At 49.1% G+C, this 26,930-nt stretch overlaps 1 protein-coding gene across 1 annotated transcript; it reads right to left on the reverse strand.

The window, feature by feature from the left end:
• Window positions 1–625: 625 nt before the first annotated feature.
• Tfap2e (transcription factor AP-2 epsilon) lies at window positions 626–20,715 on the reverse strand. Its single transcript, XM_052175674.1, has 7 exons — window positions 20,689–20,715; window positions 19,904–20,386; window positions 19,319–19,370; window positions 5,549–5,771; window positions 4,219–4,337; window positions 3,267–3,408; window positions 626–908 (listed from the first exon to the last, which is right to left on the reverse strand). Exons 1-7 carry the CDS (start codon window positions 20,713–20,715, stop codon window positions 626–628), a joined length of 1,329 nt encoding a protein of 442 aa, XP_052031634.1.
• Window positions 20,716–26,930: the final 6,215 nt, after the last annotated feature.

Raw genomic sequence — 26,930 nt, forward strand, 5'->3', positions numbered from 1 at the left:
TCATTGTCCTTTGTGAACAGCAGCACCTGCCATCTCTGCCCAGGCAGACATCCTGGTGCATGAGCGGAAGTCAGTAAAATGAATCCCCAAATCATTAGGATAGATAACTCGTTCCAGACTTTTTTAATTTTCAAATTTAATTAAATTGTACATAAATAAATAAGACAGGCAGCAACAGGGCTGTGGTATGCAGCCTGGGTTCAAGTTCTGTGCTTTGTGCTGAGCCATCTTGTTCCTCGGACCTCTCTAGCCTCTGGTCTCCAAGAGCTGGAAGGATCCGAAGAGCCCAGTGGACCCTCCTGGGTTCTGAGACTAAGAGACTGAGGTGAAGGTCACTAATTCTTCTGTAGCACCTCTGATTTGTTACCAGCCTTGGGACACCCTTGGCTGCCCAGGCGTCTCAGCGGGAAGGGCTCTGTCCATGACCCAGACTTCTCCATGCCAGTTCACGTGTGAATCCTTACCAGAAACCACAGAAAGGCCTTCTTTTTTTCTCAACTAGCTCTCACTCTGGGCTTCTGGAAAAATGTTCTCTCTGGCCTGAATAGAATCCCACATTTTACCCCCAGGAGCCAAGGCCCCATCTCAGGCTCTAGGAGTGACTTAGCTAGGGAACGAGAGACAATTACTTCCGGTGCTTGGCGTCCTTCTCTGAGGCCTTGGTTTCTCCATGCCCACTGCCTGCAGTGCTTAAGAACATCTTGTCCAGTCCTTTGAGTGACTCTAGCAGGTAGTTCTGGAAGGCAGTAAGAGCAGCGCAGATGGCAGGTCCCCCAAAGCCGTGAGTGATGAGGCTAAAGTGTGTCAGACAGCTCTGTACCCCAGGCTCCAGGATGAGTGCCGGGCGACTGTTGCCCAGTGGGGAGCGGTCCTGAGCCATCAAGTCTGCAAACTCCTTACAGATCTGCCTGGCAGGGAAAGAGAACAGTCACAGGTCAGAGAACAAGGTTCTAAACTCGGGAGAGGATCTACTTGTTGACTTTGAGACAGGATCTCTTTACCTAGCCCTGGCTGTCCTAGAACTCTATGTAGACCAGGCTGGCCTCAAACTGACAGAAATCTACCTGTTTCTGCCTCTGAAATGCTGGAATTAAAGGCATGAGCCACTTAACGGAGCAATTGGCTGGATCCTTTACAGTATCTATACAGTTTGTCCTTCCCAACTGCCTATATGTAACAATCATACCATTTTGCAAAAATGGAAACTGTATTTCACAAAAGTTAACTTAGCAGCTCAGTGCTGCATAGCATCAATAGCACATGCTAATACCCTGACTTCTCTCCCTTAGATGCCCTATTCATGGAATGCAACTCAACTGTCTATTAAACTTTCTGTGATCCCTTCTTCCTCCCCTAACACAGTGCCTCTGTGAACACTTGTCTGTGAAGGTATGAGAACAGCCCAGAATTAAACTAGCAGCAGATATGGATGCCTAGATCAATATCATGTACATGGTATAGATGTCATTTTATATCATCCCACAAATCTATACCATTATCCTCATCCTAAGGTTTCAGACAGGGTAGGTGACCTGCCAGAGTCACTGAGACAATCCAGGTCCAGCCCATGGCTGTCCATTCCTTTGTGACTCAGGTAAGAGGAACCCTCATCACTCTTCTTGGTGCCTGACCACACATCTTAGACAAACTCAGGTCCCAAAAGCACTTGATGCAAGAGCCGACTCATGTTCATGAATGCAGTGGGCTCATTCGGTCAGGCTCCTCTAGCCACAGGAAGAAGCTTTCCAGGACTCTGTACGGAATAGTCCTGTGAGGCTGGTTCCTTTCTGCCTAAAGGAGAAGAGCCCCGTGGGGAGGGTGGAGTTGTGATTTGAAGGCTACACCCACAAAGGTCAGCTGGCCTGGACATGTGTGCAGTCCAGATCCTCAGAGGCACTGGGCTTTGGCCTACAGGTGTTGGTCCTCAGACGGTGTGACCTCTTTTGTGCCTTTGTTGCCATCCCTCACCTTTCAGTTCTTTCCCCTTCACTGAGACTGCTAATATTCAAATAGTAGCTTTCCACAACTTAGATATTAAAACCTCTCCTGAGATATGAAGATAGTCTTTGGGAGGTGACTAGGTCTTAGGGATAGAACCTTATAGATCAGTGGTTTTCAACCTTCCTAATGCTGTGACCCTTTAATACAGTTCCTCATGTCATGCTGACCCCCAACTATAAAGTTATCCCATTGTTACTTCATAACTGTAATCTTGCTATGGTTATGAATTGTGATGTAAACATCTGATATGTAAGATATCTGATATGTGCCTCCAAAGGGGTGAAGACTCACAGGTTGAGAACCACTGCTGTACATGTTATTGGTACCTTTATAAAGAAGGCCAGAGAGATGCCCTGCTCCTTTTACCGTGTGGAGAACACAGCAGCATCAAAGTGCTGTGTGTATGTAAGAAAGCTGGCCCTCACCAGACACAGAAGCTGCCTTGATCTTGAACCACCTCCAGGACCATGGGAAATGAGCTGCTGCCCAGCTCAGGCCATTTTACTATAGCCTCCCAGATGGACTAATCGCATATTTTAGTGGGATGCCAGTTTGCTGAGGCACCTTTAGAGAGCCTGATGCGATGATAATGCAATAGCAGCTGGAACAGTGGGATGACAGAGAGCAGAGGGGCTCTGGTGAAGGCTTGGGTGAGATGAGACATGTCAGCATGCCGTCTGTGGTGAGAGAGGTGACAATGGGACCTGCAGCAGGGTCAGGAATACCCTGATGTCTTGAGAAGAAAGGTCACAAACAGAAGAAGTGTTGTTGAGAAGTTTTGGACCCATGCCAGGGTCTAGGGTAGTCATGCCTATCATGTAGGTGAATGTAGCACCCACACAAGATCTGTAAACGCATAGATGACATTTTAAAAATGTATGGCTCTGGCTGGGCGGTGGTGGCGCACACCTGTAATCCCAGCACTCTGGGAGGTAGAGGCAGGAGGATTTCTGAGTTTGAGGCCAGCCTGGTCTACAGAGTGTGGTAGGTCCAGGCCAGCCTGGACAGTTATACAGAGAAACCCTGTTCAGAAAAAACAAAACAGGACAACAACAAAAATAACAAAAAGATGTCTACTCATATGTGCCTGAATGGCATGTACAACTGTTCCCATGTGAACTTAAACAGGGACTCTAGCTGCTATGTGGTGCCATGTTCACCCTGTGTGAACATGGGTGTGGTTGAAAGCCATCTGATGGACCCAGGTCTGATGTGTGTTTCTTTATGCTGCATCCATGTCTGCCATGCACAGTGCTGGTACTCACTTGGCAGCCAGGAGCATGTTCTTGCGACTGTGCAGCTCCCCGGGGTCAGCATGCTGTCGGCATAGGAACTCAGCAGCTGCCTTGGCTGGAAACTCAGTCTCACAAACATAACCAAAGTCCCGAGCCAGGTGCACAGCTTCTCCTGGGGAAAGAGGAGGTCTTACTAGGTGTACCTCTGAGACCAGAGCCGAGCCTCTAACTCCTTCCCTCCTGGGCAAAGGAGCACCCTGCTTCTGCAGATGCCCTGTCTGGGTTCTCCTCTCAGTTTCAACTTCACTTCCATCACTCTGCTCAAAGATGGAGCTGGGACCAATGTGAATCCCAGAGCCAGAGGCCAGGGTTGCCAACCTCCAGGGAAGAGGGATGCACCCCCCTCGCCTACATGTCCAAATACTGGCCAGTCATCCTACACACACACACACACACACACACCGGCACACTCACATACATGCACATATACACACACATACACACACCTGCACACTCACATACATTCATATATATGCATACATATACACACACACTCACACACACATACACCAGAAGTAGTTCTGCTATATGTACAGACACATAAATAAAAAGTATTAGTGTCAGAATTTCCCACAAATACCAAAATACGAGGATACCAAAATTCTTTACATGCACCCCTCTGTATATCACCAATTATCTCTTGGTGACTTACAATACCTAATGCTATATAGATGTTACGTAAATAGCTACCTGCATTGTTGCAAAAGATGTCTGCATTTGTTCAGCACAGGTGCAACCTTTTCAACTATTTTGAACCATGTGTGGCAACTGTCTGTGCGAATCATGTGTACATGCTTCTACAGTTCGTGCCTAGATACAGCAGTGCTCACAGCCATAACTAAACAATATCCTCCTGTGGTAGGAAGTGTCGCCAGAGGACACACGCCTCTCTCATTCATATCTGTATTCAAATCTTGCTCACCTTCCACCAGAGAGGTCAGCAGAGTCACGTTGGCTGCCTTCCGGCGACCAGCAGGCAGGTTGAGGCCGATCTTCTCCAGTCGTTCCCGCAGACATCGGCCCCCGTTCTTAGACTTGGCCCTTAACATACACAGACAGAAACACACACAGCTATGAAGACAGGGGAAGAGCCCTAAGTGACTCCAAGGACCTTCCTCGCTCCTTGTCGCTTGCCCCTCTTAAGGCCTGGGTATGGCCTGGTTGTTGGGGTCTCAGAGTAAATCCCAACCTTTGCCTGACCTCACTCTTGTGCAGTCAAGATTGGGATAAGGAGCAGCACCCCACTGTAGTAGCCCCCCATTCCTCCCAAGAGCAGGGGCAGCCCAGGGAAGGTGGGACAGGGGAGCCTCTGAGCGTCGTCCTTCCCAATCTCAGAACATTTGCTGGGGACACATGAAACTGTACAGAGATACATGGGGATGGCAAACACAAGGACACACAACTGCACACAAAGTCACATATATACACACGGATGAGCCCAACCTCAGTATCTCCAAAATTATAGAGACACACATCACATTAGAGACACACAGACACGGACACCAAGAAACATACAGAAACACATGTGCACATCAAGTCAGGGTCCCAGAGATTTATACAGAATCCTGGGGCTTCAGCATGGCTCCCTACCAGATGTTCAGAGACCAAGAGTAAGAAGATACCCTCTCTAGATGTACAAATGCGCCCCCCACAACAAAAGTACACACATGTAAACACCTAGCTATATAGAAAAAGAAAAACATGTATGAGGGAAGACAAACGAAAACAAAAAACCCAACTGGCTACAGATGCACATGTAATTGCACACATATATGCAGAGGAACCACTGGAGGCCGCACATTCCCGACTACTGCAGAACCCACACGATGGAGACACTCTGTCATCACCTAAATGCATGCAGTCCCTAGATCATTACACCTTATCCTGAAGCACATTCCCCTCCCAGACACAAGAACATGAGAAAAGAAATGCATGGCCCACCATGCTGCTCGCCCCAGACTCACGCCAATTAGGCCTGTGCTGCTGTGGACAAAGGATAAAGGAAGGTCCACCCTTCCCAGAACCAGCCCTGTCCACCTGCTTAGAGTGAGTGGGCTGTTTTCTTTGTACCCACATTTATTTCCTTGCCCCTGGGCCTGCCTGCAGACCATGTACTGCTCTATCAGAACCTGAGGTGCGTATGGTGTTTGGGCCTGCAGTGAAGCTGACCCTTTCTCTGATGCTGAGAATGCTTGAGGATACTAAAGAGTTTAGCTGGGGTGCTGTGGAGGGATATGGGCTGGCCTTCCTACCTTCGGAGGACACCCCCCAGGAGGGAGGCGTTGAGGCACTCAGGAGGTGACAGTCGCCGCTGCACCTCCCCCACGGTCACCTTGTACTTGGATGTTGAGCTGAGCAAGGACAACCGGCCAGGCACGGAGCAGAAGACCTCGCTGGGGTTGCTGATGCCGCCAACCAGGCCGTCTTTGGACAGTGAGAGGGTGGAGAGGCTGCCGGCTTTGGAGGGAATGGGGACTGTGGAGCAGAAGCAAAGGAAGAGAGAGAGGGGGGACACTGAGCGAGTGGCCACAGGACAGCTGTCAGTCAGCTGTGGTGCAGGCAGGTCGACTCACCAGCTGTGTGTGTTGTTGAATGATTCCAACACTTTCCAGAGGGAGGGTTCTAGTATCCCTGCTTTACAAAAGGAGAAACTGAGGCACAGTGGGCTGGAAGTGACATGCCCAAGTAAGTCGATGGGTGTAACCCTGAACCCAGAGCTGTCTGGCTCTTGCCCAGTATTCCCTTCCTGAGCCCTGTGTTGGCACTATCAAAGAAGGAGGCGGGATTCTTGGGTCACTGTGACAGAAGTCTGGATAATCACCCAGATTCCCAAGGCCACTTCTCTATATGAATCCCCCCTCCCATCCTTGGGTTTTGGAGTCCCACATGTTGAAAACAGAAGGCTAGGACCCTCCCTATTGGGCCTCCAGCCTTTCTTTCCCCTTTGTACCAAGTCCAGAAGGCAGGAAATAAGGATCTCTATGCCCTGTAACACCTAACATTCTCTGTGTAGAGCGCGCAGAGAAGCAAGATTTTCTAAACTCTTGGCTCAAGAAGGAAATTCTTCATGCAGGGTCTCCATCTTCCTCCTTAACTGCAGAGGAGGGAAGGGGGCAGGCACAGGCTTCTTTAGAGGTCACTTGGTCTCCTTGGGAGAGAAGGCCTGCGTGTGGTGGGCGTAGACGTCAGTGCGGGTCTGGGTACTGAGCACTCGTGGCTTCATACATACAGCTCCTACCTCACCCTCAAACCTACAGGACAACCCATGATGTGGCTACCCTTGTTCCCACAGACTGAAACCCAGACAGGTGGAATGGTGCGCCTGCGATCAGGTAGCTGGTCGGTTGAACTCGTAGCAATAGCAAAACCAGGACCAGGGTCTCAAACATTCAGCCTCCCCGGTGTTCAGAAAACACTTGCCCAGCACCCCCATATCAAGAACTCCTGTGCCTCAAGATTACAGAGTCTAAAGAGAGCCTGATACCAAGGCCCAGGGTGGTCACAGTCCCAGCCTTCTCCCACCTGGCCATTCAGCCAGCAACCTCTCTCATACTCCTGTCTTCTTCCTGCTTGCCACAGCCCACACAGGACTGTGTGCTTGCATTCTTGACCTGCCTGAGAAGCAGGCGCCTCTCTTTGTGTACACAGAAACTTACTCTTTGCCTGAATGTCTGTGCAGCCCTCGTTCTGGTCCCCTGCTCTAGTCTAGAGAAGTATTTCTGAAACACAGATCACTCCATAGCCCACAACCCACCAGTGTCTGCTCAGCTCCCTGAGAATCAGACCAAGCGCATAACTAGATCCAATGATGCTCTCTATCAATAGTGCCAGTTATACCCAAGAACTCCGCATGGGCACCTCTGGGGAGCAGCACTGCTCTCCATATCCCAAGGTTAGAAGGAAGAAACCAGGGGCTGGAAAGATGGCTCAGCGGTTAAGAGCACTGACTGCTCTTCCAAAGGTCCTGAGTTCAATTCCCAGCAACCACATGGTAGCTCACAACCATCCATAATGAGATCTGACACCCTCTTCTGGTATCTAAAGACAGCTACAGTGTACTTACATATAATAATAAATAAATCTTTGGTCTGGAGCAAGCAGACATCCTGAGTTCAATTCCTAGCAACCACTTGATGGCTCCAATCATCTGTACAGCTATAGTGTACTCATATACATAAAATAAATAAATCTTGAAAGAAAGAAAGGAAGGAAGGAAGAAAGGAAGAAAGGAAGAAAGAAAGAAAGAAAGAAAGAAAGAAAGAAAGAAAGAAAGAAAGAAAGAAAGAAAGAAAGAAAGAAGCCAAAAGTTCAGAGGTCAGGATGACATCATCTACTGAGCAGAAGTGGGTCATGGCCTCTGACCACTGCTGCCAAAGGTCATGTCCCTAATCCATCTTTGCCCCTTCATCCTCCATCATGTCTTGGCTCCTCCCTCCTTTTCTGGATCTTGCCTGGTTCTCATTTGTCTTTTAGGATCTAAACTAAAAACTGACTCAGAGAAACACAATTTAGGGCGGAGCATTAAGAAACAATGAGCAGGTTCGTGGTGGCACACACTTTTTTTTTTTTGGTTTTTTTTTTTTTTTTTTTTTTTTTGGTTTTTGGATTTGGATTTTTTGAGACAGGGTTTCTCTGTATAGCCCTGGCTGTCCTGGAGCTCACTCTGTAGACCAGGCTGGCCTCGAACTCAGAAATCTGCCTACCTCTGCCTCCCAGAGTGCTGGGATCACAGGCGTGCGCCACCACCGCCCAGCTATGTAACACACTTTTAAACCCAGCACTTGGGAGGCAGAAGAGGCAGATCTCTGAGTTTGGGGCCAGCCTAGTCTACAAAGTGAGTTCCAGGACAGCCCAGGATACACAGTGAAACCCTGTTTCAAAAAACAAAACAAACAACACAGCAGCTAAGTAATGAGAGGCTGGAGAGACGGCTCCGTGGGTAAGAGCATGGGGTTGCTCTTGCAGAGGACCTGGGTTCATTTTCCAGCACCCGAGTGGAGCCTCATCACCACCTGCAACTCCAGGGAGTCCAGTGTCCTTTCCTGGACTCAATGAACTCGTGTGGTGTATATATACCCAGGCAGGGAAGCGCTCATACACACAAATAAAAATAAATCTTTAAAAAGAAAATGAGAGCCAGGTGAGGTGGCACACACTTTAAATCCCAGCATTCGGGAGACAGAGGCGGGAAAGCGGGTCTCTGTGACTTCTAGGCCAGCCAGTGAGAGACCCTGTCTATAAATAAGTAAGTAAGTAAATAAATAAATAAATTTCAATATAGTAAATAGTATATAGGGGCTTAGCATTTTATTTATTTTAATCAGAGTTATAGTAATTTCAATGTGTAATCAATATTTTTTTATTTTGGTTTTTTTCGAGACAGGGTTTCTCTATGTAGCCCTGGCTGTCCTAGAACTCGCTCTGTAGACCAGGCTGGCCTTGAACTCAGAAATCTGCCTACCTCTGCCTCCCAGAGTGCTAGGATTACAGGCATGCACCACCACCACCAGCTTCAATTTTTTTTTTATGTGATTACACTGTAGCTGTCTTCAGACACACCAGAAGATGTCATCAGATCCCATTACTGATGGTCGTGAGCCACCATGTGGTTGCTGGGAATTGAACTCAGGACCTCTTGAAGAGCAGCCAGGGCTCTTAACCACTGAGCCATCTCTCTAGACCATGTAATCAATATTTTAAAAATATTTAATGAAATTAATGAAATAAATCCCATTTATCTATTTATCCATATATTACATTCTTTGTACTTCGTCTTTGAAATCTAATGTGCAGTATATACACTGAGCCATCCTCCGTCAGGGCCAGTCACCTTTTAAATACCCACAGCTCTACGTTTTGTGGCTAGTGGGCCACCATAGTGGATGGCTTGGCCTTGAAAAGGTGAGTACATAAGTTACCCAACAAGTGACATAACACTAACCAGAGATGTGGAGTCTGAAGAGCCTCTCCCCTGGAGCAGACACCTGCCCAGAGCCTGCAGTCAGCTGACCATGCTCCCCCGGGACACAGACACAACTGTCTTCTGCTCAAGTCCACCCCACTCAGCTTCAGTTGTGCCACATCTTGTGGGTAGAGCCTCCTGGCCCCCTTTCCATCCCAGCCCTATGCATTCCTGCCCCCATCCTTATAGCTCTCAGTGTATTTGTCTGTTTCCATGGCTGTCTTCCTGACAACTAGGAGTCTGTGGGGGCAGGGCCTTGGCACAGGTGGCCATCAGCGAATGTGGAAGGAGTCCATGAGACAAGGGCATTAGAACCTTTCCTTCAGTCTTGAAGATCTAACTCAGGCCTTTGCAAATGCTTTGTCACTAACATATAATCCCATTTATCCATTTATTTGTTTGCTTGTTTGTTTGATTGATTGTTTAGAAAAAAGTCTAAGTTACTTGGTCTCCTAGGCCACAAGGCCTGACTGATGTTTTACATGTTTGTTTGTGTGTGTGCACATACATGTGTACGTCATAGCATGTGTGTTGAGATCAGAGGACAGATTTCAAGAGCTGGTTCTTGCCTTTCTAGGGATCCAACTCAAGTCAGCAGGTTTAGCAGCAGCCATCTTTACCTGCTGAGCTATCATCTTGACTCCTGATTGTCTGTCTGTCTGTCTGTCTGTCTGTCTGTCTCTATCTATCTATCTATCTATCTACCTACCTATCTACCTATCTCTAAGACAGGGTCTCACTATATTGCCCTGTTTTCTCTGTAACTTGATATGTAGAACAGGCTGGTCTCAAAATTGTAGAGATCCAGTTCTAGCTGGGCGGTGGTGGTGCACGCCTATAATCCCAGCACTCTGGGAGACAGAGGCAGGTGGATTTCTGAATTCCGAGTTCAGCCTGGTCTACAGAGTGAGTTCTAGGACAGCCAGGGCTATACAGAGAAACCCTGTCTCAGAAAAAAAAATTGTAGAGATCCACCTGCCTCTGAGTGCTGGGATTAAAGGCTTGTATCACTACACCTGCAATCCTACAAGCAGGGGAGCCCCTCCACTCCCCATGTCTCCAGACCTCTGTACGTGTGTGTGTGTGTGTGTGTGAGAGAGAGAGGGAGAGAGAGAGAGAGAGAGAGAGAGAGAGAGAGAGGGAGGGAGAGAGGGAGAGAGAGAGAGAGGGGGGGGGGGAGAGAGAGAGAGAGAGAAAACCTGTGCCCATGTCACTCTACCTGAGTCCTTTGTCCTTAGAGGACCTGGGGTAAAATAGCTATTCTGTAGCTGATTGTTTTTAGTGGTCTCACAAACACATATATGTTTGTCGTTTTATACAACAAGCTTGAGTTTAGAAGATGCAAACTGTAGACTGCAAGATGGCTCAGTGGACCCAAGTGTTTTTGGCATGAGCCTGATGACCTGAGTCTGATTGCAGAACCCAGGTAAAGCAGTGGATGCAGCAGGGCAGATCTCAGCGCTCCTGCGGGAACCAGAGGGCAGAGATGAGTCACTGGGAGCTCATGAGCCAGCTAACTTGGAGTTTGCTGTGAAGCAGCAGAAACCATGCCTTTAGTCCCAGCACTTGGGAATCAGAGGCAAGTGGGTCTCCATGAGTTCAAGGAGAGCCCTCCTTACCTCGGGAGATCCTGTCTTGAAAATACAAAACAAAGCAACAAAAATAACAAAAGAAGAAACCAGAGAGTCTCTACCAGGTAGAATATAAGAACTGACTCCCAAAAGTTACTATCTGACCTCTGTCCCCCTCCATGACTCCTAGCCAGAGGGAGGTGTCAGGAGGGCAGGAAGGCTGAAGTTTTCTCTTTCACACAGCTACTATTAAGCCAGGTATCCCTAAGGGCAGGCCCTGCAAGATGGGAGGAAGACCAAGGCTTTGCAGACCACTTAACTCATGTTGCAAAACTAACTGTGCTCGGGAACAGTATGCCCTGCTGGACATGGTGGCTCATGCCTTTAACTGATCTCTGAGTTCAAGGCCAGCCTGGGCTACATAGTGAGACCATACCTCAAATGAAACAAAACAAAACCAAAACAAACTAAATGTCAACATGCCCTTGGTGTAGGCACAGGCACAAAGGTGAGATTGCACATGACTCACTCTTGCCTCCCATAGTCACAGGATGGACCCCAGCACAATGACCCCTGAAGGCAAAGTGCTCTAACCCTGGAGTTCCTGAGGCATGCATGCAGAAGCCGTCCACAGATTTCACAGACACACACGGGTCTGCAATAACACAAGGGCTCCTCATTACTCAACCTGTCAGACATGACTTGCCCATCCAAACCTCCCCTCCTATCTAAGGAGTAGACACTGTCTGGCTACTGAGTGTTAGGATTGTAATACTCTTCAAGAAAACATGCTAAAGTTACAACTCCCTCTAGAAGAAAATACAAGATAAAAAAATTTCAAGGTGGGCAAAGAATTCCTAGTTGCAACATACCCAAAATACAGTACATTAGAGAAAACAATTATAAGTTGGACATCATGGAAACTCAAAACTTCTGCACCTCGAATTAAGAAAATAAAAAGATGACCAGTCACAGTGGGCACACAACTGTCATCTCGGCACTAGGGAAAGAGAGGCAGTTTGATAGCAGGTTCAAGGCTAGCCTGAGCAACATAGCAGAAATCCTGTAAGAAAACCCAGGGCTTGAGGCTGGAGAGATGGCTCAATGTGAAGAGTGCTGGCTGCTTTTCCAGAGGACCCAGGGTTCAAGTCCCAGCACCATACAGTGGCTCACAACCATCAGTGACTCTAGTTCCAAGGGACCCAAATGCTTTCCTATGGCCTCTGTGGGCACTGCGTGCATGTGGCACACAGAACTATATATGCAGGCAAAACATCTAAGCACATTAAAAATTTTAAAACAGGAGCTGGTGAGATGGCTCAGTGGTTAAGAGCACTGACTGCTCTTCTGAAGGTCCTGAGTTCAAGTCCCAGCACCATACCAGAACCATCTGTAACTCTAGTTCCAAGGCACACAAATGCTTTCTCCTGACCTTTGTGAGCACTGCATGCCTGTGGTGCACAGAACCATATATGCAAGCAAACATCCAAGCACATTAAACATTTTAAAACAAGCCAGGCAGTGGTGGCGTATGCCTTTAATCCCAGCACTTGGAAAGCAGAGGCAGGTGAATCTCTAAGTTAGTTTGAGGCCTACCTTAGAAAGTTAGTTCCAGGACAGCCAGGGCTATACAGAGAAACCGTGTCTGGGGTGGGGGGAATTAAAACAAAGCTGGGTGGTGGTACACACCTTTAATCCCAGCACTGGGAAGGCAGAGGCAGGTGGATTTCTGCAAGTTTGAACCAGCCTGGTCTGCAAAGCAAGTTCTAGGTTCTAGAACAGCCAAAACTACGCAGAGAAACCCTGTCTCATATAAAACAAAACAACACAAAACCCTAGGGCTGCAGGGCTCAGCAGTTAAGAGGACATGGATGCGTTGCCAGCTGAGAGACAGCTCAGTGGTGAAGAGCACCAGCTGCTCTTCTAAAGGACCTGGGTTCAAGTCTCAGCACCCATGTGGCAGTTCATTGTCTGTGACTCCAGTTCTAGAGAACCTGACACCCTCATACATGGTCAAAACATTAATGCACATAAAATAATTTAAAAAGAAAAAAGAGGACATATTGCTCTTCCAGAATTTTTGGATTCTTCCAAAATCTAGCCAGAATTTGATTCCCAACACCATATTGTTTGGCTTACAGCTTCCTGTAACTCCAGCTTCCCATAACTCCAGCTTTAGGGAATAGAATACCTCTGGCTTCAGGGTACCCTGCGTCTGTGTATCTACACACATATACATACATATAAAATAAATCTTAAAAGAATCAAAGGCCTGAGGCCGGAGAGATGGCTCAGCAGTTAAGAGCACTGACTGCTCTTCCAGGTCCTGAGTTCAATTCCCAGCAACCACATGATGGCTCACAACCATCTGTAATGGGATCAGATGCCCTCTTCTGATGTGTCTGAAGATAACAACAGTGTACTCATACATAAAATAAATAAATCTTAAAAAAAAGAAAGAAAAAAGAAAGAAAGATAACCAGTTAATAGACAGATGAAAAAAACAAAACAAAACTCACCATCACTCGTCATTAGGAAAGCACACGTTTGAGCAGTATGAAGCACTAGGTGGTTATGATAGACAACCTGAGGTGGTGGGGATGGAGAGGCCAGAATGCGACCACACATAACTGGTAGGAATGTAAAATAGTCCAACAACCTGAGGAAATGGCGGAACATTCCTTTTCCTTCTCTCCACTCTCCCTTCCATCCTTCCTCAGATTCCTTAGACGGACTCTACCTACTGGAAGCTTCTTAACAACCAAATATAAATGGACCAGGGGCTGGAGAGAAGGCTCCGTGGGTAAGAGGCACTCACCATCAAAAATAATGACCTCAGTTTAATCTCCAGTGCCAACATAATTAAAGGAATTTGCAATTCTAGGAAATTGTCCCCTAACAGCGCCCCCATGCTTCATGCGCTCGCGTGCAGACACACACACACACACACACACACACACACACACTCACCTGACAAACAAATAAATACAGTGGAACACGCAGTGCAATGATCCCATTCCTAGGAATTTCCTCCAGAGCAGGAAAACTACAACTAGCAAACTTGGGGTGCCTACAAAGGAACAAAAATCCATTCAGGGGCTGCAGAGAGGCCTCAGCTGTTTGGATCACTTGCTATTCTTACAGAAGGCTGGCATTTGATTCCCAGGTCCCAAAATGGTGGCTTACAATCATCCATTTCTCTAACTCCAGAGGATCCTATACCTTCTTATGACCTCTACAGGCACCAGGCTTACATGTGGTGCACACATATACAAGAAGAACATTCATACATACAAATAATTAAGCCTAAACATGAAGGTTTAATTATTTTAACTTCCTGGTTTGTTTTTTTGTTTGTTTTTTGTTTTTTGTTTTTTTTCTAACAAGGTCTCCGTGTGTAGCCCTGGCTATCCTGGAACTCATTATGTAGAATTCTCAGAAACTTACAGAGATCCACCTGCCTCTGCTTCCTTTTTTTTTTTTTTAATGGTTTTTTGGATTTTTTTTCTTCGAGACAGGCTTTCTCTGTGTAGCCCTGGCTGTCCTGTAACTCACTCTGTAGACCAGGCTGGCCTCAACTCAGAAATCTGCCTGCCTCTGCCTCCCAGAGTGCTGGGATTACAAGCGTGCACCACCACCACCTGGCTGCCTCTGCTTCCTAAGTGCTGGAATCAAAGCCACTATACCCAGCTATTTTAACCTCTTTTGTGAACAAATATTTTGCTTTCATGCAAGTATGTACACCATATTCATGTATGGTGCCTGAGAGAGTCTAAAGAGGACTTTGGATTCCCCCTGGAACTGGAATTATGGATGGCTGTGGAGAATCAAACTCTGGACCTCTGCAAGAGATCTTATTCATTGAACCATCTCTCCAAGAATGTTAAAAATGAAAGCCATTCAGGGGGCTGGCCATTCAGCAGTTAAGAACATTCACTGCACTCCCAAAAATCCTCAGTTCAAACCCCAGCAATCACAGTTGGTGGCTCACAACCATCTGTAATGGAATCTGACACCCTTTTCTTGGGTGTCTGAAGACAGCTACACTGTACTTACACATAATAAACATATATATCTTTTAAAAAGGAAAGAAAGAAAAAAAGCCATTCAGAGCAACAAAACAAAAACCCAAACACCCAAACCTAATAACTGACACATTACAGTAGAGACAAACCCTGAAAGCATTTGCTAAAAAGAACCTGGATGCAAAAAGCCTGTATAGTCACATAATCTATAGGACAGGTTCAGAATATGCAAATGTGTGGGATGAAAGCAGGCCAGGCATTGTGTAAGGCTTGAAGCAGGAATGGAGATTACAGACAGGAAGGAAGGAATTTCTCAAGGGGTGACAGATGTCTCAAATGGATTGTGGTAGTGATTATTCAACTCTATACATTTGTTAAAAACCTTTAGGAAGGGTGCTGTGCCATTGCCCCTGGTGACCCAGATTCCATCCTATTAACTCACATGGTGGAAGGAGAGAGCCAGCTCTGTTATCTCCTGTCCTTACAAACACTAAATCTATTAATTAACTAATTGATTAGTTAAAATCATTACATTGAGCTGGATGGTGATGGTGCGCCCCTCGATCCTCATATACTCCCACTATCCTCAGGTAAAATGTAAATTATTTCCATATGGGCAGTGGTTCTTTCAGTTGCCTTACAGTGTGAAAGTCCCAGCAGGCAAATGAGGAACTGTGGAAATGCTGGGCTAGACTCTGAGTTTACAGAAAAGTCAGATAGGTCCTTAATGACTGGTTTCCATTATTCCCGATTTTAAAGTAATACATTAAGATACTACTTACGAGGCCGGGCGGTGGTGGCGCATGCCTTTAGTCCCAGCACTTGGGAGGCAAAGGCAGGTGGATTTCTGAGTTCGAGGCCAGCCTGGTCTACAGAGTGAGTTCCAGGACAGCCAGGGTTTTTTAAAATTACTTCTTGTGGAGGAGGGGCTCGGCTCATAAGGCAAAATGTTACCCTCAAGTATTCTGGGTAGTTAATGGTTGCTAGAGCTGAGGTACAACCAATGGTAAGTAGATAACACCCTACACCTATGCTCACACAGGTGATGTTAATTGAACTCAGTGGGTCACCAAGAAAAAAAAAAAGACACCAAAGTAGGAGCGGGATGTGTTGGTGAGAAAGACTTCAGCAGGAGGGGGAGGGGGACCAGAGAGGGCAACGGTGGGGGTGAAAATGCCCCAAATTCATAATACACATGTGTGGAATTATCAAAAAAAATCAAAATAGTCTATTTGTCTTTATTGCTAGTTTTTTTTTTTCTTTTTTCTTTTAACACCCTGTTACAGAGACAAGTCCCTCCCTCCCTTCTCTCAAGTCCTGGAGGGACTGGCCCAGCCCCTAGCCTCCCTTCTGAACCTTCCCCCAGAGCTAAAGGGAGCAGAGGGAAGAGTGTCTGTTCACTTCTTTTTCATTCTGGAGACCCCTTGAGATCCTGCGTGCCCACTCAGGCTACCAACCACCATCTTCTGGAAGAAAATAGGGCTGCCTCTCCAGTCTCATACCCAAACCACTCCGCTCCGTCTCATTTCTAATATCCACAATGTCCCTCACCCGCCCGGTTTTTTCCCACAGGTAAGGCGCTTGCCCAAGCCTTGCTTAGTGCGGTGGTGTAACTGTCCCAGCGTGCTCGGAATTCAAAACCCAGCACTCACGGAGCAGACACACACTGAGCACCTTCAAATGTCTGTCCTTTAGGAAGCCTCTAACCCCGGGGAGGGGAAGGGGCTGCCTGCCTCTGCTGTGAGGTCCTAAAAGGTTCTGCGCAGACAGAGCATTGCCATTTCTCAAGCCCCCCCCCCCTCCCCTCTGCTTTCAGCCTGTCTGCGATAGGTTGTTAAAACTAAAGGTGACAGCTGGGTGCAGAAAATGGCGTGCTACTCATTTGCCCTCAGGTTTCTTCAGTGTAATCAGGCCACCCCCAACTCAGAGGGTGGCTGCAATGGGCTGACCTAGAAGTCCTATGGAGGTGTGGGGTGGCGTGGAGGGGACGCCCCTACCTCCTCCGGTCCAGGACAAGCGCCTGTAGTTTGTGGAGATGTGCAGATCTGGGCAGTGAGGCTGTCCAGGCTCCGTTGCCGTGCGACATTGGTGAGATGGACACCTGAAGCTTCCCCACATCACTAGAAGGAGAATTGCTTCTGCTGCCCCCCCCCGAGACTGCAAGGGTTTTGTGTGCTGAACCCCAAGTCCTAGCGGTGCAAGATCCCTTCACGCCGGGACGCTTCAGGGCTCCAAGACCGAGTTTCTTTCGCAAAGGCAGGGTTTGGGCGGTGGGCGGTGGCTCATCACACAAAACAGTGTCCGGAGTCTTCAGAAACTGCCTGATAACGTTGAAAGCGTCTGAGTACCAACAGCAATGCTAACCGGTCACCTAGGGTCACCCACCTGGCGAAGCCGAGGCCGATGTTCACAGTTTAGAACCCGGCAAAAATCAAAAAACAAAGCCCGAACAAACAACCCTGCGTGTTCCGAGGCTCTTCCAGGGAATATAGTCTGGTGCTAGCGCTGCCTGCCTCACCAAAGCAGATCCTCTTGGGGTGGGTCGTGGGAGCCCGCTGTCCAGGGCACCGGCCCCCTTTTCTCCTTCAGAGGCCCGCTGGGCAGCAGATCTCCAAGCCTGCTGTGCAGCCAGGCTCTTCTTTCTTCAGGTTGTCCGGGCCCTGTTTCCCTCCCTCCCACAATTGCTGCAGTGCCTCAGGCTGATTTAGTTTCTGGGGCTGCACACCTCACTCCTCGGTGTGCACTTTGAGATTTGGGCAGCCCGGTAAGCCCCAGGAACCTACAAGGAACTCCCAAGACCTAAAGCACCCAGACCAACAGTAGATTCTTCTACCTTGGGATACCGGAGTGCCTTCCTAAAACACAGAGCTTGGGTCTCTCTAGGGAATCAATGAACCTGGGTTCCCTGCCCTTAAGCCCGGGCAGGAACCAGGATCTGGGGGGACTTGCAAAGAGCCCAATGGCAGGTTATTGTAGACTCCAGATCCAACTTTCCCTTCGACTGGGTCAAAACAAGAGCTGCTCAGGAAACCAACAAAGTGCAGATAGCAAAGCACTGGTGAGGTGGGCATTGGGTGAAGTGGGCATTGGGTGAGGTGGGCATTGGGTGAGGTGAGCATTGGGTCGTGAGTGGGTGGCTTCCCTGTACTCCCAGCTTCTGGGGACAGTCCCAGATTCCCGGAGGCACCCCTCACCAAGTTCTGGGAGGTATGTTCTCTAATCTCCTGAGCTCCATACCTAGCACTAATTCCTGGAAGTCCAGCCCCTTGTACCAGCTCCACTCCCACCACGAGCCTCCCCTGAGAACCTAGGCAGGGCAAACCCTGGGCTTGAATTCACTTGTTTGAAAAACAGCTTCAGCCAAATCCTGCGGGAGGTGTGCCTGCCCTTGGGCACTACAGGCTCCCATGTGCCTCTGAATTCCTTTGGGCACCCACCCCAATTCTAAGACGCTTGCCCAAGGTCTGGGTCTCTGTTTCTGTCTAATTTGCCTCTGTCTTACCTTTCCTAGGCATGGTCAGAACTTGGTCTTCAGGCCCAAAACTCTACTCAAGGGGTGTCTCCCACACTTGCCTTTTACTAATTCAAAAGACAAACAGATATAGAGGCTGCCAACAACAACAACAACAACAACAGCAACTGCAACAACAACCAACCAACCTCACATTCTTAGAACACCTCAAATACCAAACGACAAATTCCAGAACACATTTTAGGGATACAAAGAAGCCCCCAAACAGAAACTATATCCCATCGCGCACAGATACAAATCACAAATACAGTCACAGCAGCAAACTCCCCCAAGAAACATTGCTGCCTGGAAGAGGAACATACAGTCTGCACAGGACCCTGAGCTCAGAGACACACACCTTCCTGGAGGCGGCAGACCTGACCAGAAGCACACCACCACCGCCAGCCCCAACTACTCATCTCTTCGAATCCTAAATGCTTTAGGGGGTTTCGAGGGAAAGAAAATCCTCTGCCCTGGGAAGTGAGGGGAGGTGGAAGCCCCCCCCCCCCCCCCCACACTCCATCCCCGGTCTGCTGGGAAGAAAGGAGCAGAAAGCATTTGCCAGACTCCAAAATGTTAAAGTTCAATAAAGCAGAAACCATTGAACAAAATCTGTGGCAACAGCGCTCCCCCTTCCCACTTCTTAGGAATCAGGGAAGTGGTTTAACTCGTTCTGCAAATCCACTCCAGATCCACAAGAACACCCTTCCTTCCCAGAGGCCAAACAGTTGCAGCCTAGACAGTGCAAGCCCACCTCAAGCGGCAAACTTCTGAGCAAAATCATTTAGCCAGCGCCACTGCCCCTCTCCTGGGCAAGGAAGAATGTTCCGTGGCCACTTAGCCTGGCGACGCACAGGAAAACAGCAGCCAGGGAGAAAGAACGTGGGTCTGAGTACCCAGGGCCTGCACCATCACGCCTGGCTCTGCCCTGGAAGTCGTACACCATTCCTTACCTTTCTTGATCACCGATTGGTCCAGGAGGCTCATTCCAGGGTCATCTATTGCCTGCAAATAGAAGAGGAATGACAGTGAGGGCCCGTGTGGACCTAGTCGTCCGGCTGCCCCTAGTCCACGTCTGCTCCGCCCTCCGCGCGTGCTCCACCGGCTGCCTGAGGCGGCTACTGGGGGACAGGCGTAACCAGGAATCGCCTGGGCTCGGCACCATCTGCGTCCTAGCTGTAGCCCTGCCTGGATGATCATCTTGCCTTAGACAACTCCTGCACCTCTCCTAACCCCTGCCCAGGTTGCCCCTGGCGGACTGGGACTGGGTATGGATGCCCACTGTGGCTCAGCTCCACAGTGGGGAGAGAAAGAAGTGATTCCACGAGGGTTGCTGCCACCCAGGCACGGTGCAAACACTCAGTCCAAGGCCATCTTTTGGCCACACAGCATCTAACAGAGGACCCCCTATCAGAAACAGAGACGGAAAGCTGCGCCTGGGAGAAGAAGAGTCTGGCTCCTGTTTTTGCTTTCTTGCCTCCAGCCAGGATGCTAAATCGTTGCCCGTCCCAACCCACCGTGGCTTACTCTGGGCTCACCTGCAGTTCCTCCAGACCGGGCGGCTCCGCCAGCCCTGGAAGACCGAGGGGAGCATCGGCCAGGCCGTGCGCGCCGTCGGCCAGGCTGTGCAGGAGCCGAGGAACCGCAGCGGCGTAGTCTCGGCGCGGGTCGAGACCCAGAGCGCGGGCGGGTGGCGCCAGCAAGCCGGGCGGTTCATCGTGGGCACGGGCGGCCGCGCGGGGTGCGGCCCAGGCAGCCTGCGGGGGCTGCGGTTGAGCCAAGGGCGCTAGGCCGCCGTAGGGGTCGGCGGCGAGGTGCGGAAAGGCGGCGGCGGCGTCGGGGCCCTGGCCGTAGGGCAGCGGTGCCTGCGGGTAGGGCGGTGGGAAGTAGGGGGGATGATAGTCCGCGGTGGCAGAGGCGGCGGGAGTGTGACACAGTGGCGGCGCGGGCCCATAGGCCGCCTGGGGCAGAGATGACAGGCGGGTCCCGCCAGCCGCTGCGCCCAGCCCGTCGGGGCGCTCCTGCAGAAGGGGAGGCGTGCGTTAGGTTACCGATGATCGACAGAAAAGACCCTAGCCCGAGAGGTCCCCTCCATCTCGCGGGGGTCCTGCAGCTGTCCACCGGCGAGTGCCCCGCGGGCGCAGCGGCCCCAGACTGGAGACCAACCACCGGGCTCCGCCACCACTTCCTCGGCTGCCAAGAAGCCCTGAGGTCCCCTACCTTCGCGATTTCGTTGGCGCAGAAGGCAGGAGGTTTGGAGGGTCCAGCAGCCAGGCTCCTCGATGCCCTCTGCCCAGTGTGCCCGGGACCCGAGACTACTCACCATGGCGGAGTATGTGTGCACCAACATGGGGCGGGTAGTGTGGGGCGTGAGGCGTGGCGGAGACACAGCTCTCGTCCGACGGCAAGGCGAGAGCTCGAGCCCGGAGCCCTTGCAGCCGGAGGGGATCACCGTCCGGGGAGCTGGGGGTAAGTCTGCAGGGAGTTCAGAGGGTATGGGGTACTTGGCGGGGGACGCCTGCGGGTGCGTCCATGGAAGTGGGCCAGACGGGAGCTGATGGCACTTGGGAAAAAGTCGGGCAACGGGTGCCCAGCGCCCGCCCTCTGAGCTCAGCCTGCTCCATGCACTCTAGTTATAGCGGCGGGGGCGCGCCGGGCCTCTGGGGGCGCGCATTAAAGAGACAAGCTATGGCCTATCTCTCAGCCTTTTCCCTTGGCTGCCAAGAGGGAGGCGTGGCTCTGGTGGGAACCAGCGGGGTGAGGAGTGAATGAATTCGAGCCCAGCTGAGTTGTCCTCCTTCTGGCCTCAAAGCTTGCAGCTGCGATCAAATTGGATTCAAGACTGGAATGCATCTCAGGGGTCAGTGTTCGCTTGGGTCTGTACATTTTCTATTTACATCTGCTTATTGCATTAATTTATTGGGGAGGGGATGGAATGCGTGTGTCAGAATGAGTTGCTAGTGTGCAGGTCAGAGGACAACTTGCAGGAGTCAGTTATTTTCTTCCATCCTGTGGGTCCTGAAGGTTCGAACTCAGGTACTGAGGCTTGGTGGCCAGTGAATTAACCCAATAAACAATCTCGCCACTCCCTTTTAAAGCTTTTTAAATGAATGCTTAAACAAATGCACGTGTTTGCTTTTGAGTTTGAGCAAAGTATTCCTTGTTTCTGATATCAGCTGTCTTCCCTGTTAAATGGTCTTTTCTTTGTCCACCCAGTGGTAAATGACTTGTGTCAGCATGGGCGCATGTGTGTGTGTGTGTGTGTGTGTGTGTGAGAGAGAGAGAGAGAGAGAGAGAGAGAGAGAGAGAGAGAGAGGTTAGCAGTCTCTCCTTCATGGTCTTGGATCAAAAAACGCTCTGAAGATGCCTGCTTCTCTCAGAGATCACATGCCCTTTTCTGGTGTGTCTGAGACAGCAAAATTGTACTCACATAAAATAAATAAATAAATCTTTTAAAAATAAATAAAAATAAAAAGCAGAAAGACATTTTCTTTTTCATGTTGAAAATAGGGAAGGGATAGAAATGGTCACAGTGCCCACTGTGAATATCAAGTTTCCTGTCCAAGTCCTTTGTCACCCTCGTTTTCTTTTCTTTTCTTTTTTTTAAAAGAACTATTTATTTATTTTTATGTATATGAAGACACAGTCTCAGTCCTCAAACACACCAGAAGAGAGCATCAGATCCTATTACAGATGGTTGTGAATCACCATGTGGTTGCTGGGAATTGAACTCAGGACTTCTAAAGAACAGTCAGCGCTCTTAACCGCTGAGCATCTCTCCAACCCTGTCACCATCATTTTCAAGTGAGGAACAAGGCATGGAGAGGCTAGGTGACTAACTGGCCTATGGTCAAACAACTAAGTTCAGTGTCAGTGCTGTGCGGCCCTTCTCCAGCCTTTGTCTGTGCTTAAGGTCATTACTCTTTCCTGTCTTGGACTCAGGCGTTTACGATTAGTCTCACTCCCGAGTGGCTGTGTAATTCTAGGCAAGTCTGGCTTCCTCTCCAAGTTCTGTCCCTGCAACAAAAAGTAGGGGAGGAGAAGAACAGCTGTCTTCTGCCTCTTTCTAGTGAAGAAACAGATGAGAAGGTAAAAGTGCTACCACAGAGAGATTAGAACATTAACCTATGTTCTAGATGGCATCCCAGAATGCACATGGCTGGAACGAAGCTGGATCTCTTTCAGCCCGGTTGGGATGGGGTGGGGGCCGGGGCTGTGAGGAGGGAACCCCTAAGACCTTCCCAGAGGCCAGAACCAGCAGCTAGGATGGCAGAGGAGGCGGATGAGGGTTGGGGGTGGGGGTGGGGTGAACTGTGCAGCCTCCCTCCTCAGGAAGGATCTAAGATCTGGTGTGAGTTTGTTATCCATGTCTGTGCCTCCTCCCTCATCCTATACCCTTGAGCCTTCAGTCATGAGCCGTCTGAAATTAATCTCAGAGGTAGATGTCAGTGCTTAGTTCACAGGATGGTGGACTCCTGTGGGGAAAATCAAGAAAACACGATGCACTCTGACCATCTTCTTTTGCGTTTTCACCTCCTCTCGTCATCACTAGTCTTTTTTCCCCTAAAATTTTATTTTTATTTTATGTGCTTTAGCATTTTACCTGAATGTGTAAGGGTGCTGAGTCCCTGGAACTGGAGTTACAGACAGTTGTGGAAAGCTGGGAATTGAATCTGGGTCCTCTGGAAGAGCAGCCATCTCTCCTGCCCCCAGGAAATCCATTCTTAATATCAGTTGCTCATGCATAGAGCAGATTCTACCTCTTCTGTCTACATTATTTTTAAAGTGTGTGAGTGTGTGTGTGTGTATGTGTGTGTGCAAGTGCATGTGCACACACATGCACATGAGGAGGTCAGAGGACAACCTGAGGACTTAGTTCTCTCTATTCATAACATGGGTTCTGGGGATTGAACTCAGGTCATCAGACTTGGTATCAAGTGCCTCTACCTGCTGAACCATCTCCTCACTGCCCCCTATGCCCCCCATCTACATTCTTCAGGAGCAAGTTCTTTCCCCTCCAAGTCTAATGACCATTTGTCTCTCTGTTTCCCCCAAATGTGCCCTTCTCAGTCTGTCCTCCTGACTAGAAATCCGAAATCATACATACAGATGCCAACTGATTGATCCCTTAGGACAGCAGTTCTCAACTTTCGGGTTGCAACTCCTTCAGGGGAGTCAAATGACCCTTTCACAGGGGTTGCCTAAAACCATCAGCAAACACAAATATTTACATTACAATTCACAACAGTAGCAAAATTACAGTTATTTAAGTAGCAACGAAAACAATGTTATGGTTGGGAGGTCCCACTATTCCACTATCAGGAAGGTTAAGAGCCACAGACTAAGGACATCTCCTGTAGATATTCAAAGGGTTTTTGGTTTTGGTTTGGGTTTTTTGAGACAGGGTTTCTCTGTGTAGCCCTGGCTGTCCTGGAACTCATCTCTTGCCATCCCAATGCCCCCCTTCTTAGCCTCCCGAATTCTGCAGCACCATAAATGATATACCACACACCTCAACTTTAAACCTTGCCAATTTTTTTTGTTTTTGTTTGTTTTTGTTTTTGCTTATGAAGCAGGGAGTCATTATATCGCTCAAGCTAGCCTAGAACTCATGAACTTTCTGTTTTGGCTTCAAAAGTGCTGGGATCAGAGGCATGAAATGCCACACCAAAGCCTGAGTGTTTCTCCTTACAATCCATAAGCACCCACCATCGAGGACACTGAGCAGGCTCCTCAGAAAGCACATGGCCCTTCTCAGAGTCTGAAGCTTCCTTGCTCTCTCTTTCACAGACGTGGTACCTCATCACCAGTGACATTTGGGGAATTGTTAGAAATTCCAGTTCTAGCCGGGCGGTGGTAGTGCACGCCTGTAATTCCAGCACTCTGGGAGGCAGAGGCAGGTGGATTTCTGAGTTCGAGGCCAGCCTGGTCTACTGAGTGAGTTCCAGGACAGCCAGGGCTACACAGAGAAACCCTGTCTCAAAAAACAAAAAACAAACAAAAAGCCAGTTCTTGGATTCTGCCTCAGACCCCCTGCAGTAAAGTCCAGCAATCTGTTTTAATAATTCCCAGTGTGACTGGGTTGTGTTGTGTAGGCCCTGGCAGCAAAGCTCTCATGAGTGGCCTGAGTTCCTTTTCCCTGCGGTCCACTTCCGACTCCTTTGGTGAGCATCTTTACCTGGACCATGTCCCCTCCCTACCCAGAATGCTCTTGGGATCCATCGCCCTGACCCACTCCAGGATTGAAACCGGCTGGCCAGCACACCAGGCCTCCTGGTTATGTGTCCTTTCCTGCTCTGTGAGTCACTTCACAAGAAGTCTAAAGGTGTGGGGGGAGAGGAGTTGGGGGTTGGAAAGATGGCTCAGAGGCTAAGAGCAGCGGCTGCTCTTCCAGAGGATCCAGGTTCCATTCCCTGTACTCACATGGCAGGAACAGCTATCTGCAACTTCAGTTCTGGTGGGTCTGACGATCTCTTCTGGCCTCCACAGGCATTGCGCTGTATAGACATTCATGCTGGGCAGAACACCCGCGCGCGCGCGCGCGCGCGCGCGCACACACACACACACACACACACACACACACTTAATCTTTAAAAAAAAAAAAGTTTATGAGGCCAGCCTGGCCTACAGAGTGAGTTCCAGGACAGTCAGGGATACACAGAGAAGCCCTGTCTCAAAAAACGAAAACAAAACAAAACAAACAAACAAACAAACAAAAACAAAGTCTAAAAAAGTCAAAAGTGTATCTAGTATTTTGCTTGGTGTGTGTCAGGCAGCCAAAAAATACCTATTAAATAAATAAGTCACCAAAAAGGTAATTACAATTTTCTAAGACTCTTTGGAAGGGCTCTTATATGAACTTGACCTACCTAGCATAGCTACCCATAGGGCCCAGTTATAATCTGAGGAGCTCGGACAATTGGGCAGTTTTGCTTATTTCTTCCAGGGAGGGACATGTGCTCCATGATCTACTTCTTCTTTGGAGATCAGCGGAGCTGTGGAGCACCAGGGTTTCAGCCTGGGCCCTTCTGTTTCAGGGACAAGGGTTCTTTGCACTGTAAAGCATACTGGTGACAATGTCTTATGGCCTATTTTTTGAGATACATACACCTGGATGAAGGCATGAGGAAGGAAGAGTGGTACCCCTGGGAAAATGGGGTACACACCGGCACAGATACACTGTAAGACATACACGCAGAGGTATGCATGCTCAAATACACATGAACTCTCACTTGAGATTCCTCGCTTATTCTCTTCCAAGACTCACATTTTCTCCTAATTAAACCAAACCAAGCAAACAAACAAAAACTTTTTTGTCCTCCTTTGTTGACAGAGCCACCCACATTCCTCTTTCTAATGGGCCTGTCTGCAAATGTTTGCTATGAAGGCTGAAGGGAAATCTCGCAAAAGATGCTGAGGCCCCATCTAGTGGTTGGAGCTTACCACTGCAGCCCAGCGCTCTCCTGCCTGTCTCAGTTGGAGCACCTAGACAGCCGGCACAGCCTTGCAAGTTTCAGCTTAGCCCCTGGCTCGCTCTGGAGTCTGGAACCCTCTCTCGGAGCCTCAGGAGAGGACAGGTTTCAGTCTTCCCTGTGTTCTCAAGCTTCTCTGGCCTTGGCATCCGGGAGAGCGACTCAACCGAGAGGCCCATGGACAGTAATCATTTGCTTTGTGGCCCTTCCCTCAATTTCCCCAGACTGAGACCTGCAAAGGAGTGTTGGGCTGCAGTGGTAAGCTCTAGGCTAGGGGAGGAGCTCACTCCTGGGATGTCCCATAAACAACACAAACCATTCACCAAACCAGTTCCTTCATAAACCCGTTTCTCTCCCAGTGTTTGCCATGACAGAGTGATCCTACCACCCACACAGCAATCGCAGTCAGTAACCCGGGGGTACCACCGGCTCCCATTCTTCGATCCTTTTCAGGTATTACTAATTTCTAAGTCCTGTTCCCTAACTCCTACCTATACATCCTCATTCTTCTCACCATCACTGACTTAGTTCTGATTTTTTCCCCTGTCTGAGCTGAGCCCTCCCTCCCCCTGCCTCAGTAGTCTCCCCTTCCCTGTCTCCCTGAATTTGCTATATAGCCCAAGTTGTCCCTCCAAACCTCCTTCCTGTTCTAGCCCCCGGAGCGCTGGGTTCCAAAAGACATACATCATACCTAGCCAACTCCAGACCTTCCTTTTGCAGTCAGCCATCTTTCTAAAATGCAAACTGGATTCCACTTAATCTGCTCCAAAATCTGCAGTCTGGTCCTTTGGCATGATCGCATATTAAAATGCTGGGTGTCATGCAGAGCAGTGGCGGTGCACACCTTTAATCGCAGCACTCAGGAGGCAGAGCTGGGTAGATCTCTTAAGTTTTGAGGTCAGCCTGGTCTACAGAACAAGTTCCAGGACAGCCAAGGCTACACAGAGAAACCTTATCATAATAATAATCATCATAATAAGTGCTGGGTATTCACACTATGATCTGGCCCAACTTCACCCTCCCCTTCTTCCCATTGGGCTGTGGTCCAGGACCCGCATATCTTTGCATAGTCCTGCTTGTCTGCCTGGCAAGC

The sequence above is a fragment of the Apodemus sylvaticus genome, chromosome 3 (assembly GCF_947179515.1).
Source record: "Apodemus sylvaticus chromosome 3, mApoSyl1.1, whole genome shotgun sequence".
In the NCBI taxonomy this organism is placed as follows: Eukaryota; Metazoa; Chordata; class Mammalia; order Rodentia; family Muridae; genus Apodemus; species Apodemus sylvaticus.

What these genes read in the sequence shown, in the direction of transcription:
- Tfap2e (XM_052175674.1), bottom strand. Translation starts at nt 20,715, where the DNA reads ATGTTGGTGCACACATACTCCGCCATG. An exon ending in GCTGACCTCTCTGGTGGAAG is followed by an intron (nt 3,409 to 4,218) that starts GTGAGCAAGATT and finishes CTCTTTCCCCAG; the next exon opens with GAGAAGCTGTGCACCTGGCT. An exon ending in AACATGCTCCTGGCTGCCAA is followed by an intron (nt 909 to 3,266) that starts GTGAGTACCAGC and finishes TTTCCCTGCCAG; the next exon opens with GCAGATCTGTAAGGAGTTTG.